Below are 15,278 nucleotides of genomic sequence, written 5' to 3' on the forward strand. Positions count from 1 at the left end.
CGGAGAAAAGACATGACAAGGTACAAATCCACGTTCGTTCCAAGGAGCCGGGGAAAAGCGTAACAAGTACGCCTTAAGTTTCACGAGCAGACCGCTACGTTTGCCCCGGCGTCTGAAACGCTTTCGCCGTGAGGCTGGGGCCAGGGTCCGACAAAGGTTAGCTGGTATTCCAGACAGGAATGGAGGTAACGCCTTATGTCCAGTATAAGTTGCATTGGTAAGATCACTGGCAACTAGTCGGAGGTCCAACAGAGTTTGGCGATTGTACATTAAAAGAGGGTTGACTCTAGCAATAAAAAACAACACAAACAAACACAACAGAGGAAGAGACAGATGGCGAGCCACAGACACAGGCGCCATCTTGGTTGGGATGAGATGGTTTGTGACACTTGAATGAATCGCTGGTAGCATTTTCATGCCTCTGGGTTAGAGTTCTCTAAGCCAATGACAATGATGTGCAGTTCATCCAGGGCCTGTCAGCTCGTGGGGGGACGTGTTGAGAGGAGAATTGAGGTCATTAAATGTAGACTCTGCACATCACCATCCAGCTCACAGTGCCCTCCCCTGCCTAACACCTGTCTGTGTTTTACCTGTTGAGCGGTGAACCTGTCCAGTGTGAGGAGGCTGCCCCGCCCAGCTCCATGTGAACAAACAAAAGCCCAGGGGCAGAGCATGGTGTCCATGATATGATGAGGTGTTAGCGTCACATCTCACTGATCATGCACATGATTTGAGTACGACTCCATGAACTCATTTGATCCAAATGATGAAACAGACTTTTCACTGGCTCATTTTTAGTGTGCCAGTCTACACGTGACACATTTGTTCCTTATACCTTAACTGTTACACTGGAACCTGGCTTTTATATTTAGGGAGCTGTGGACTTTTCCTCTCAAGGTTCAAGGTTCTTTATTTGTCGCATGCATAGTTATACAAGTATAACACACAGTGAAATGTATCCTGACACGCTCCTCGACATGTGCAAAAACATGGGGGGGGTAGAGGAATAACATTATAAATATATATATATGTATATATAGTATATACATTGGGTGAATGTGCAGTAGAAGCAGCAAGCAGGTGAATTCTGTACATTAATATGAATAGACATCTGACTATTTTACAGAATGGACACTATAAACATATTTAAAGTTAAAGGAAGTTAAAGGAATTGAGTGTCTGGAGGAGAGTCTCAGTCAATTATAGATGATGTGAGATGGCGGGGGGGGGTGTTGGTTTAGGGTCCGGATGGCTTGAGGATAGAAGCTCTTCTTGAGTCTCTCTGTCCTTGCCCGGATGATGCGGAACCTTCTACCAGATTGTAGAAGTTGGAACAGTTTGTTGCCAGGATGGGACGGGTCCTTCAGTATCTGCGTTGCTGTAGTCCGGCATCTCCTGGTGTAGGTGTCCTGAAGTGGGGGGAGAGCAATCCTGCAGCAGCGTTCTGCTGTACGGATCACTCTCTGGAGAGCTTTTTGGTCCTTCACACAGCTGTTCCCAAACCACGCTGTCATGTTCTGTGTGAGAATACTCTCCACAGCGCCTGTATAGAAGATCCTGAGGATCTTTGGAGAGACCCTGAACTTCCTTAGTTGTCGGAGGTGATACAGGCGCTGCCTAGCCTTCTTGGTCTGGACCTGAATGTGGGCAGCCCATGTCAGGTCTGAGGAGATGTGGACGCCAAGATATTTGAAGGACTGCACCCTCTCCACTGGAGCTCCATTGATGAAAATGGGCTTGTAGTCTCTGTGCTGACTCCTTCTGAAGTCCACCACCAGCTCCTTGGTCTTGCTGACGCTCAGCTGGAGGTGGTTGTCCTGGCACCATGATGCCAAATTCTTTACCGCCCATGTAGGCCGCCTCATCACTGTTGGAGATGGCACCCAACACCACTGTGTCATCAGCAAACTTCACAATGGTGTTGGAGCCGTGGGTGGCCACACAGTCAGAAGTGTAGAGGGAGTAGAGCAGTGGCGAGAGGACACACCCTGTGGTGCTCCTGTGTTGATGGTGATGCTGTCGGAGACACACCCACCCACCCTCACCACCTGAGTTCTGCCGGTGAGGAAGTCCAACACCCATGCACACAGACGGGTGTTGAGTCCCAGGTCCCTCAGCTTTGTGAACAGTCTGCTGGGCACTATTGTGTTAAACGCTGAACTGTAATCAACAAACAGCATTCTCACATAGTTACCCTGTTTCTTGTCCACGTGGTTGAGGGTGGTGTGCAGGACATGGGCGATGGCGCCCTCAGTGGATCTGTTGGGTCGGTAGGCGAACTGGAGCGGATCTGTGGAGTCTGGGATGGAGGAGGAGATGATGTTCTTCAGCAGCCTCTCAAACACCTTCATGACTACCGAGGTCAGCGCAACTGGCCGGTAATCGCTCAGGGATGAGGGTTTGCTGTTCTTGGGCACCGGATGATGGTGGATCTTTTGAAGCATGTGGGGACCACAGACTTCGCCAGGGACTCGTTGAAGATGTAAGTGAACACACCTGCTAGCTGGTCAGCACAGCAGCGCAGCAGACGGCCGGTGATGCCGCCTGGCCCGCCGCTTTCCTTGTGTTCACTCTCCTCAATGCCGCTTGACGTCATGCTCCGCGGCTGGTCACCGGTCTCTCGTTGATGACGTCATTGTCCTCGGTAGTCCAGCGGTAGACGGCATTAGCCGCCTGGCTAACCTCGAAACGGGCGTGGAACTGGTTCAGCTCATTGGTGAATGCAGAGTCGGCGTTGATCGGCGCAGTGTCCCTGGGTTTGTAGTCCGTAATGGTGCGTAGTCCGTGCCACATACTCCGTGTGTCGCCCTGGTGGAAGCGGGACTCACACGCTCCCGGTACGGCGTTTGGCATCTCTCACCGCGCGCGCGCTACCGTATGATGCCGCTTTAGGCGCTCATATCGCCAGTGGCGAGACCCGCGTTGTAGGTGGCGGTCCTGGCGTTTACTGCAGCGTAGATCGATCTGTCCATCCACGGTTTCTGGTTGGGAATGTGGTGACTCGCAGTGGGGATAATCTCCTCTGCTAGCATGTTGACGAAGCTTACTGCTACTTCCGTAAACTCGTTGATGTTGACTGCGCATGCTCTGAACATGTCCCAGTCGACGCCGTCGAAAAGCGCCCTGTAGCGTAGCTTCTGATTGGGCAGACCACCATTTCACCTCCCTTGTGGTTACTTCTTCCTCCGTATGTTTTGTTTATACTGGGGATGAGGAAGATGGCGTTGTGGTCAGACTTCCCAAAAGCCGGGTGTGAGACGGCTTTGTAGCCCTGCTTGTATGGTGTGTAGCAGTGATCCAAAATTCGGTCCCCCTCGTTGGACACGAGACATGCTGGTAAAGTTTGGCATGACTTGTCTGAGGTTCGCTTTATTAAAGTCTCCTGTTACAATGAGGGCTGCGCCCGGATCTTTGTTTTGAAGCGAACTCAGCACATCATGTAGTTCGGACAAAGCCATACCTGTGTCCGCTTGGGGTGGGATGTAGACTGCCGTGGCGATGACCGAGTTGAACTCACGGGGCAGATAGAAAGGGCGGCACTTAATGCTCAGGAATTCCAGATGTGGCGAGCAGCTGCTAGAAAGAGTAGAAATGCTCCTGGCATCACACCACTTTCTGTTTACCATGAAGCACACTCCTCCACCTTTTGTTTTGTTCGACACTGCCGTTCTGTCCGCGCGGAGCACAAAGAATGAATCCGACGGAGTTACGGCCTGGTCCGGCACGGTGGGGGTCAGCCATGTCTCCGTGAAGCACAGAATGTTGCAGTCCCTCATGTCACGTTGGAAGGTGACTCCTGCTCTTAGGTCATCGAGTTTGTTCTCCATGGATTGTACGTTGGCCAGTAGGATACTGGGCAGTGGTGCGCGATGCGCCTGCTGTCTCAGTCTGTTCCTAATGCCAGCGCGTTTCCCCCGGCGCTTCTTTGTTCTAGCGGCCCGTCCTTTGTTGTTCTCCGCGTCGCGTAGAATCTCTGGCGGCCAGGATGGGTCAGGTTTAAAAGTGTCCAAGATAAGATGTGCAACCTTGTCACCGATGTTTACAAGTGATCTGCCGTCGTAGACTATAAGACTAGAGGATTTTGGAATGTAAACCAGTGCAAAAAATAAATAAAAAACAAGAAAAGTGGATAGTCAGAGCGGAGCGGTCAGGAAGGCGTCTGGACGTGGCCGCGCCATCTCCTCACTCTGTCACAAAATCCAATCAAGAATATTATATTCACATGAATATAAATTGTGGTTTGGGGCCTTTTTTCCTCTAATGTGTTAGTTGTACTAAACAAGCACTTCTGACTTGGCAGTCTGCAGCACCTTTGCACTCTGACAGTTTCCCACCCTGTCTGTCCTCAGGCCAGCGTGTCCCTGAAGAGACTCAGGGTGTTTCTGTCACACGAGGAGCTGCAGGTGGACAGTGTGGAGCACAAAGCAGCAGAAGGCTGTGAGTCCTCTTTCCTGGAGTACCCATATACTCTAATCCAGAGACACAGCCATGTGTACAGCTTTACTACACACAGTAGGTTAACCTATTCATTGTTCTCCTCTCCGTCCAGCCCAGTACAGCATCTCTGTGACCGACGGGGTTTTCACCTGGTCCAGAACCGAATCACCAACACTCAAGAGGTGTGTGTGTGTGTGTGTGTGTGTGTGTGTGTGTGTGTGTGTGTGTGTGTGTTTCATCTGTGACTTTCAGTTGCAGTGTGTGATTCTATGGTTACCTTTTGCTTGTGCTCTGAAACACTAACACAACCCTGTATGACAAAGTGAGGTAATGTGTCAGTCATCCACACCCAGCTGGACCTCCCAGCAGCCACTGGTGTACCTCAATTTAAATAGTTATAAACCAGAAAAAAAGACTCTTCCTTAATCAGTTCTGTAAAGAGTCTGTCATTAATACTGAACGTGAATGCTGCTTACATGCAGCTGAACTGTACTGACTGTCTTTGTTCAGGCTGAATATAAATATCCCAGAAGGCTCTCTGGTTGCTGTGGTGGGACACGTGGGCTCGGGAAAGTCCTCGCTGCTCTCGGCACTTCTTGGAGAGATGGACAAACTTGAAGGATCTGTCACTGTTAAGGTGAATACACACACACACACACACACACACACACACACACACACACACACACACACACACACACACACACACAGATCTCTCTGTCTGCTGCTTTTTCTACATGGAGAATTCCCATTAGATTTCCATGGCTGTGCTGTTCCAATATCTGTGTCTTCATACATCAGTCATCCAGTAGGTTTTATGCTGATGTCAGCATTTGTTAGATGGAAATCTAGTGTGGTATATGCCTGGAAACTGCAGTGTAGGTGGCATACAGCTGGTGTCATAAGCCCCGCCCTCTGTTCAACAATGGTCATTTACAGTGGACATGGATATCCTCTTTTACTCTCCTTTTAAACCATCTGTCTAAAATGTGAACACTGGCATTCTTGAAAGAGTGACCTTTGACCTTTAGATGCAGATGTTGAGCTGTCCAGTTGGCTCTTCAGTGTTGCACCATGTGTTTATTGAGTGGCTGTTTGGCTGTTTTGGTTTCTCCAGTACAGAGGCCTGAGGACCAGAGATGGGCAGTAACGCGTTACTGTAATCTGATTACTTTTTTCAAGTAACGAGTAATGTAAGGGATTACTATTGCAAAAACGGTAATTAGATTACCGTTACTTTCCCGTAGGAACGCTGCGTTACTGCGTTACTAAAACCGTGATTTTTTGCGAGAATGTCTCATGACAGTGACGTAAGCGAGTGCGACGTTCGTGACAACAGCTGTCTGCAGATCAACAATGGACGATATATCCAGTACGGGAGAGAGTATGAGCGTGCAGCGTTTAAAGCGTGGAAGTACTGACCTTATTTTGAGTTTGATTCCATAAAAAGTGACAAAAACATTAGTGTCCATTGTGCGTGGGAAGAAAACTTCTTTTTACAGTGAAAAAACCCCTTAACTTCCAAGCAAGCACCGAGTGCGCTACGACTGTAATGGGAAATTCATAGAGAAACTCGCGGAGTCTTCAACTGACCGCTGCGGCACACCTGCACCAGGGTAAACCTCCGCCTACCCCACTCCTGCTTTACAGGTGAAAATAGAGCAACTAGCCTTTGACTTTATTTATTTTCTGCTGTGTTTTACTTTCATCTATTTGAAAGAGTGAGTGTAAACACAAGAAAATATTTTATTTTATGTGCTGGAATGTTCAGAAAATAGGTTTAAATGTTAAACAAATTTCTTCCAGTCAGAGAATGTTGCATATAATTTAATTTTTGCTTGATGCATAAAGTTAAAAGATTTAAAGTTTAAAGTTTTAAAAAGAGACTTTTCCATTTGATTACATTTTGTATGATGGATTATGCAGAAAAAGTAGAATTGGGCTGAAAGATCTATCACTTTATCACCTATTCAGGTTGTAATTCGTGTTTTTAAAAAGTAACTAAGTAACTAAGTAATTAGGGGCGATCGTGGCTCAAGAGTTGGGAGTTCGCCTTGTAATCGGAAGGTTGCCGGTTCGAGCCCCGGCTTGGACAGTCTCGGTCGTTGTGTCCTTGGGCAAGACACTTCACCCGTTGCCTACTGGTGGTGGTCAGAGGGCCCGGTGGCGCCAGTGTCCGCAGCCTCGCCTCTGTCAGTGCGCCCAGGGTGGCTGTGGCTACAACGTAGCTTGCCATCACCAGTGTGTGAATGTGTGTGTGAATGGGTGGATGACTGGATATGTAAAGCGCTTTGGGGTCCTTAGGGACTATTAAAGCGCTATATAAATACAGGCCATTTACCATTTACCATAATTAATTACTTTTGAAAATAAGTAATCAGTAAAGTAACAGGATTACTTTTGGGGGGAAGTAATCAGTAATTAGTAACTGATTACTTTTTTCAAGTAACTTGACCAACACTGCTGAGGACTACTTGCTGCACTGCGCAGCATACACTATGATGTGAAGCTTGTGTTTGGAAGTTTGTTTTTTTCCCCTTAGGATTCCCCAGGGGCGTGGCTTGTCTGGGGGTGTGGTTGGGTCTGAAGAGCACTGAGATATTGTGCTTTGAGAAATTTCTCCTGAATTTTCTGAGAGGCTGAAGAAGCCTCTTGGATGAGAGGTGGAACATCTTCATGAAACTTAAAGAAGTCAAGTCGCTTCATTTCTGAGCTCCTTAGACTGCCATGACCCGGCTGACGGAGGACCCGGCTGACGGAGGACCCAGGCAGACAGCCAGCACAGAATATTTGATTGTGTACAAAATGTTACGTTCTTTGTCTAGGCGTGTATGAACGCAACAAGAAGTTGGCCCACTCACACACCACCCAACTAAGTACACAAACCACAATATCTTCTAAAAGTGCTAAGCAGCCATTTATTTTCTTCAGCAGTGAGCAGTGCCAAAAATAACAAACAAAACTCCCTACTGGTCCCTATGCTTTCCTACACAAAATAAACACCAACCAAAAGACAATCCACTTACCTAACTTTCTAACAAAAAACAGGAGAAAACTTAATCAACAAAAATGGCTTCTCACGCCTACTAGGCTGCTGCAGTGAAGAATATGTACAAAGTGAACAAAATACACGATTGCTACTTGACAAGACTATTTACAACTATTTACAAACTAAGATTCTAACACCAGACACACGAGTGGAACATGGCGGATACACAGACAGACCAGCCACCACAAAGACAGAAGACGCGACTTAAATACACACAGAAACACAGGGAGATTACACACAGGTGGGGAACACAGCTGGGAATAATCAACAAGACGAGACAGAGGTAAAACTGAACACACTCACATGAGACGCAGACCTTCACAATAAAACAGGAAACGAGAACACTACACCAAGACGCAGACCTGACACTGAGAGACAGAAGGACACATGGACCCTGAACTAAACTAAACGTGAGATACAACCGAGAACAAAATCCTTAAACATGACATAAAACAAAACACTGACAACATTAAATCATAACATTTCCCCCCACCCAAAAATCAAACATTTAACCCTAAATGAAATGTTTGATTCATGACCTAGAGAGGACATCAGCCATGACGTCTTCTAAACCCTTTTTGTACCGGGTGTCAATGTTGTAGTCCTGGAGGAATAAGGACCAGCGCACAAGGCACTGGTTGCCATTCTGCAGGCAACGCTGATGGCTGGACGGGCTCCTCCAATGAAGACGAATGGCTGAAGCGGTCCCTCGGACCCTCCAGCGGAGACGAATGAAGGCTGCACAGGCCCCTCGGACCCTCCAGCGAAGACTGAAGGCTGAAGCGGTCCCTTGGACCCTCCAGCGACGACAGACGAAGGCTGGACAGGCCCCTTGGACCCTCCAGCGGAGACGGAAGGCTGAAGCGGTCCCTCGGACCCTCCAGCGAAGACGGAATGCTGAAGCGGTCCCTCGGACCCTCCAGCGGAGACGAATGAAGGCTGGACAGGCCCCTCGGTCCCTCCAGCTGAAACAGAATGCTGAAGCGGTCCCTCGGACCCTCCAGCGAAGACGGACTGCTGAAGCGATCCCTTGGACCCTCCAGCGAAGACGGACCCTGAACTAAACTAAACGTGAGATACAACCGAGAACAAAATCCTTAAACATGACATAAAACAAAACACTGACAACATTAAATCATAACAAAAAGCACCAGCACCTTTGATAAGTGATGGATGGAAGGATGCACAACAATGTGTTACAATGAAACTCTTTTTCACAGCAGCTTATTGAATAAATAAAATAAAGAATAAAGGACATATTTAACCACCTAACATTTAACCATTGTAGAGTCAGATCATGCCCCTGTACTTTTAGATCTTGCGTTTCCTTTTTACCAATCAGAATATCCACCCTGGAAATTAGACAGGACTCTCCTGGCAGATGAGGGTTTCTGTGAAACGATATCAAAAAAATAGATGATTTTCTATTTTTCAATCAGAAAGATAATGTTTCACCTTCCCTCTTATGGGAAGCATTAAAGGCTGTAATCAGGGGAGAAATCATCTCATATTCGTCTAGAAAAAATAAAATGAATCAAATTAGGCAAGAGGAACTAATTAAAACCATCTCTATGTTAGATGCTCAGTACTCTGCTTCTCCTTCTCCTGAGCTTTATAAAAGGAAGCTAGATCTCCAAACACAATACAGTTTGCTGTCAACTGAAAAAACTGAACATCTTCTGTTAAAATCACGAGGTTATGTATATGAGCACGGCGACAAAGCCGGACGTTTATTAGCACACCACCAACTTAAATGCCGCTCAGCCGCACAACAAATCACACAAATACGAAAAGATGGTGAGCTAACAATTGACCCTGAAGAAATTAAAGAAACTTTCACTACATTTTATTCAAATCTATATACATCTGAGACTACAAGTTGATTGCTCTGATATGGAGCATTTCTTTAACAATCTTCAGGTTCCTCTTATAACAGCGGCCCATAGGACTGAAACTGAACTTCCACTCAGTCATGTAGAAATAGGTACTGCAATAAAGGCAATGCAGAATGGCAAGGCACCGGGCCCTGATGGGTATCCCATTGAGTTTTATAAAAAATTTCTGACAAGCTAACAACAATTTTACTTGACGTCTTTAATGATTCTTTGCCTCGTGGGTCACTTCCACAGACAATGACTGAAGCATCTGTTTCTCTCTTGCTGAAATCAGGTAAAGACAGCACAGAGCCTGGTTCACTCCTAAACTGTGATGTAAAAATCTTGGCTAAGGCTCTTGCCCTACGCCTAGAAACCACAATCCATAACGTAATATCTGCTGACCAAACTGGCTTTATCCCAGGCCGTCACTCATTTACGAATGTCCGTCGGCTCCTAAATGTCATCCACTCTCCTGCATCCAGCGTGGTGCCTGAGGTGGTTATCACGCTGGATGCAGAGAAAGCATTTGATAGGGTGGAATGGGGTTATTTATTCGCTTGTTTAAAAAAATTCAGTTACGGCCCCAACTTCATTTCATGGATAAGACTTTTATATACATCACCCAAAGCCTCTATAATCATAAATGGTAAATGTTCATGTTATTTTAAGTTGACAAGGGGTACCCGTCAGGGCTGTCCAATCAGTCCATTGTTATTTGCCCTGGCCATAGAGCCCCTCTCAAACACTCAAAACCTTGCAATCAATTGCAGGCATCCATAGGATGGATAAAGAGCATAGAGTGTCCCTTTATGCAGATGATCTGTTAATGTATGTATCTGATCCTGTTTCATGTGTCCCCCATATCATCTACACCCTAAGCAGCTTTGGCTCCTTCTCTGGGTATAGACTGAACTTCAGTAATTCAATTCAATTCATTTCAATTCAATTTTATTTATATAGCACCAAATCACAACAAAAGTCGCCTCAAGGCGCTTTATATTGTACAGTAGATCGCACAATAATAAATACAGAGAAAAACCCAACAATCATATGACCCCCTATGAGCAAGCACTTTGGCGACAGTGTGAAGGAAAAACTCCCTTTTAACAGGAAGAAACCTCCAGCAGAACCAGGCTCAGGGAGGGGCGGGGTGAAAGAAGGAAGACAGGATAAAGACATGCTGTGGAAGAGAGACAGAGATTAATAACAGATATGATTCGATGCAGAGAGGTCTGTTAACACATAGTGAGTGAGAAAGGTGACTGGAAAGGAAAAACTCAATGCATCATGGGAATCCCCGGCAGCCTACGTCTATTGCAGCATAACTAAGGGAGGATTCAGGGTCACCTGGTCCAGCCCTAACTATATGCTTTAGCAAAAAGGAAAGTTTGAAGCCTAATCTTGAAAGTAGAGATAGTGTCTGTCTCCTGAATCCAAGCTGGAAGCTGGTTCCACAGAAGAGGGGCCTGAAAACTGAAGGCTCTGCCTCCCATTCTACTTTTAAATACTCTAGGAACAACAAGTAGGCCTGCAGTGTGAGAGCGAAGTGCTCTAATAGGGTGATATGGTACTACAAGGTCATTAAGATAAGATGGGGCCTGATTATTTAAGACCTTGTATGTGAGGAGCAGGATTTTGAATTCAATTCTGGATTTAACAGGAAGCCAATGAAGGGAAGCCAAAACAGGAGAAATATGCTCTCTCTTTCTAGTCCCTGTCAGGACTCTTGCTGCAGCATTTTGGATCAGCTGAAGGCTTTTCAGGGAGTTTTTAGGACATGATTCGAAGGTCTTATTCTTTCTTCCCCAGACATTAGACAAATACACAATGCAAGGTGAGACTGAACATGGACCCTATTTTGCACATTTTAGCACCTTCAAATATGGTGAATTTCCTTGTACTTCATTTAAATTCATTTTATTCATTAACTCATTTTATTGATTTATTTATTTACTTTTTCCCCTCTGGATCGGTGTCCAATATGTTCTTGGGGTGGGGTAAATATGTAAAAAGGAGCATTGTGGCCCTTTGTACTACATTGTATTACAAAAAAATAAAAAATAAAAAAGAATAAAGGACATGGCAGTGGCCACTTTATAATCGCACAGAATGTAGGCGCTGCTGACTAAATAGATAATAAATAACAGGCAGTCTTATTGTTTAATTAAATGTCCAATGAGTGTAAGGTGTGCTTGTCCTTTGCCCTGCAGGGTTCTGTGGCGTACGTTCCCCAGCAGGCCTGGATCCAGAATTCCTCTTTAAAAGACAACATAATCTTTGGTCATGAGAGGAGACAGTCCTGGTATCAGCATGTGGTGGAGGCATGTGCCCTTCAGCCTGACCTTGAGATACTTCCTGCAGGAGATGACACTGAGATAGGAGAGAAGGTATGAGCCCGTAGTACACGTCTTTGTGTGTAAAACAATGTCGACACAAAACAAGTTAGTCTCAGAAAACATAAAAGAGTTTTCGCTCTGCAGTCCTATGAAAACATCGTTACTACGTCTTACTTATTAAGAGGTGAGTAAAAGCCAAGTTTTGCTATTTAAATGCACTTTTCTGCATTTAACTGAGCATGTGTTGTGTCGGTTTGTGGTATTGTATTAAACCACACCTGAACACCCGAGGCCAGTCTTCCCAGGAGTGCACATCCCAGCAACTTGTTATCGAGGTCAGACGGTACAATGGGAAAAGGAAAACCCAAGAACTACATGTCAGACTGCAGGCCTCAGTCAGTGTGTTAAATGTTAGTGAGATCATCACCGTACAATTAGCAAAGACTCAACAGGTACTTGGAGGAGATGCCCGATAAAGCTTTGACATGGATGTGACCCCCAGGAATTCACAGGGAACTGGTTTCTTGTTGAGGCGTCTGGTTAGTGAGCGAGACCATAGACTGTAGTTTGGACAGACTTGTCGGTGTGTCACTGAGTCTTTTGTTGCTGTTTGATGAGACTCTGTAGCATGCACTGGCAGCATTTCTACAATGATGAGCTAGCCTGCTAAACTGTCTGCCTCTGCCCGTCTGTCTGTGCAGGGAGTGAACCTGTCAGGAGGTCAGAAGCAGCGGGTGAGCCTGGCCAGGGCCGTCTACTGTGATCGTGCCGTCTACCTGCTAGATGACCCGCTGTCTGCTGTCGATGCTCACGTAGGGAAACACATCTTTGATCAAGTCATCGGCCCACAGGGACTGCTGAAGGACAAGGTTTGTGTTTGACTGAGTCATATACATATACCCAGGATCATGACTGGGATCCTGTGTGTCCTTCACAGTGCTACTGACTTTGGACTACAACACTGGCACTTTGCTCGTACGGGACTGTGCAAAATTCTCGAGCCACCCGTCTTTCCTTTATATTTTTCTAGAAACTTGGAAATGTTTGCAGCACTTTATTGAAACTGAATGTGAAAGTGTGTAGGACGAGCCTTGTTCTTCTACAAAGCGTGAACTCTTTTAGTTCCCAGGACTAACTGTTGGCAGTCCAAAGCTCCTTGGATGTTGGCTTCAGCGAGCAGTAAATCAGCTGCTCTCAGCTCCAGCGTCAGCTCTCTGCTAATGGTTCCCACATTTCTTATCCTTACTGTTCTTTTGCTGTGTCAGCCTTAATTCTTTTTTAAAGACACTGCACAGCATCCAGAGATAAGTTCTGGGCTAAAGTCAACCTTCTTGGTTCCAAACTGTTTTTCTGCCAGTCAAACTGGGACATCGCGGTGTTTTTCTGCTCACTGAGCAGCCTCCGTGTTCATCCCTTGAGTTTATGTGAATTTTAGTCTTGAATCATTCATAGATCAGTGTTTAAAAAGTATCCCCATGAATAACACTGACCTTGTTGTAAAATCTGACCCAAAGGCGACATGTGGCTAAATGCAATGGCCCAGGTTCAAATCCCACCCGGGGCCTTTCACTCACTCTCACCCTGTTTCACTCTGCTATCAAAAAGGCCCAAAAATATTGTGTTAAAAAACAACTCCTCTGGCTTCTTACAGGTAAAACCTAAGAGACTGTGGTGGTTTAAGGCTTGTGCACAGTACTGTAGATTGTATGAAACTATCCAAACCACTTAAGTTGATCCAAATGTAAAGCTGTTTTAGTTGTTGGAATGTCTCGCAGCAGCGTAAATGCTTTTAGACCACGTTTACTAACTGTGTGTAGCCATGTACAGACTCGTGTGCTGGTCACCCACGGCTTGAGCTACCTGCCCCAAGCTGACTTGATCCTGGTCATGATGAAGGGGGAGATCTCAGAGGTGGGCTCGTACCAGCAGCTCATGGCCACAGAGGGAGCCTTTGCCGAGTTCCTGCGAACGTACGCTGCAGTCGACAAAGCTGATAACAGCGGTGAGGAGTGTGTTGTGTTGCTGTGTAGCGTAGCACCGTGCAGTGTTTTGAGTAGTAGTTCTGTTAAGATAAAGTCTGATCATTATTTTATCATACATGTTTGCTGCAGCTAGTCTTCTCAGATCGACTTCCTGTTTTAAATTTCCTTCCTTCATTTAGAGCCTGTGCCAAACAGCAGCATCCAACGACTGGAGAACGGCAGCGTGTCCACTCCTGCTGGGTGAGTGATTTAGGGTAAGGGTCTTGGGGGAGCTGGGGTGTCTCACTTAACCACAGAAGTGTCCTTCTGTTTAAGTAGCAGTCCAGGCGTCTGCACTGCATCCAAACAGTCAACCAAAGCAGATGAGGAGCTGAGCAACAAGCCCAAGAATCCAGAGGTGGGGAAGCTGACGGAGGCTGACAAGGCCAGCACTGGGCAGGTGTGTAGATCTGCACGTGGTCGCATGTATAAATGCAAACATTTCTGTATAATGTGTCTATGTTCAGTCTGAGATCACAGTGGCTCTCCTGTCCTCTGCAGGTTAAGCTGTCTGTCTTCTGGGCCTATTTTAAGTCCATTGGAGTGCTTCTGTCCTGCATCAGTCTTCTGCTGTTTCTTGCCCATCACCTGCTCTCCCTGTTCTCCAACTACTGGCTGAGTCTGTGGACTGATGACCCTGTGGTTAATGGCACGCAGCCTAACAGACTAATGAGACTGGGGGTGTATGGTGCCTTTGGCCTGTCTCAGGGTGAGCATGACAGGAGGAAAAACTCATGTTTTTGTCTGGTCCAGAAAGTGAGGCAACACCAAAGGTAGCCATTGTACACACCACGATGAAAAAGCCCCTTTGCTTTTTCCTGCTCATCGTTTCTTAAACAAACAGCACACAAATGTTAGGTGGCCAGTCCAACACAGGCCTGACATGTGTGCTTACTTAATCACATGTCTGTAAGAAGCTAGAGCACCAAAGGACACACAAACTCCATGTAGGTGCCACCGGACAGCGATGGAGGGACACTGATGTGGTGTCAGCTCACAGAGCAGGGTGACCGTGTTCACCACCCGTTGACTAATATGCTTAGTTAACCCTGCAGCACGCCCTTGGTCCTACTCTGTCACAGCTGAGATGGGGTCCAGTGGGGCTGTTTGATATAACGATATATATTGGATGATGATATGAAAACGTCTGATGGGTCTGTCTAGCACAAACCCCTCGCTGAAACAATCAGAGACAATTCTACTACAATGGCAAAAAGCATTGGACACCAGGCTGAACTCTGGGTAGTGTCGTGCACGAGGGAGAGAACTGTGACAAGCGCTGTTCCTGCCGCTCGAACCCCAGTCACTCCCAGTTAGCTCCCTCGTAGCACTGCTCTTTATTGTGGTTACATGAATATGCATAGGGTCATTAACATATGACATCATACACGGGCATACATGCGAACAAAGAGTACCAGTCTGTGTATACGTGTAGGTATGCGTGTGTGTGTGTGTGTGTGTGTGTGTGTGTGTGTGCGTGTGTGTGTGTGGGTCAAGATGTGACCCTGTGAATGACTCCCCTAAATCTGCTGGGCCTGGAAGTCCAGCAGTTCATCTA

General features: G+C 46.4%; 1 protein-coding gene and 1 long non-coding RNA gene across 3 annotated transcripts in view; both read left to right on the top strand.

Moving 5' to 3' along the window:
- abcc1 (ATP-binding cassette, sub-family C (CFTR/MRP), member 1) overlaps window positions 1–15,278 on the top strand; it is a 56,250-nt gene that overhangs the window by 25,948 nt on the left and 15,024 nt on the right. Inside the window, exons 14-22 of one of the 2 annotated variants that reach the window (XM_039611198.1) lie at window positions 4,350–4,437; window positions 4,550–4,619; window positions 4,948–5,074; window positions 11,574–11,750; window positions 12,401–12,568; window positions 13,527–13,701; window positions 13,861–13,921; window positions 13,997–14,120; window positions 14,222–14,429. In XM_039611198.1, coding sequence (XP_039467132.1) covers window positions 4,350–4,437; window positions 4,550–4,619; window positions 4,948–5,074; window positions 11,574–11,750; window positions 12,401–12,568; window positions 13,527–13,701; window positions 13,861–13,921; window positions 13,997–14,120; window positions 14,222–14,429 — 1,198 coding nt within the window. The remainder of the gene's footprint in view (window positions 1–4,349; window positions 4,438–4,549; window positions 4,620–4,947; window positions 5,075–11,573; window positions 11,751–12,400; window positions 12,569–13,526; window positions 13,702–13,860; window positions 13,922–13,996; window positions 14,121–14,221; window positions 14,430–15,278) is intronic. The other variant, XM_031755796.2, reaches the window with a different exon arrangement.
- LOC120439917 lies at window positions 7,003–8,743 on the top strand. The gene is made up of 2 exons (XR_005612834.1): window positions 7,003–7,244; window positions 8,635–8,743. It is a non-coding gene; the product is annotated as an uncharacterized LOC120439917 (long non-coding RNA).

Source organism: Oreochromis aureus, linkage group 4 (assembly GCF_013358895.1).
Source record: "Oreochromis aureus strain Israel breed Guangdong linkage group 4, ZZ_aureus, whole genome shotgun sequence".
Taxonomy (NCBI): domain Eukaryota; kingdom Metazoa; phylum Chordata; class Actinopteri; order Cichliformes; family Cichlidae; genus Oreochromis; species Oreochromis aureus.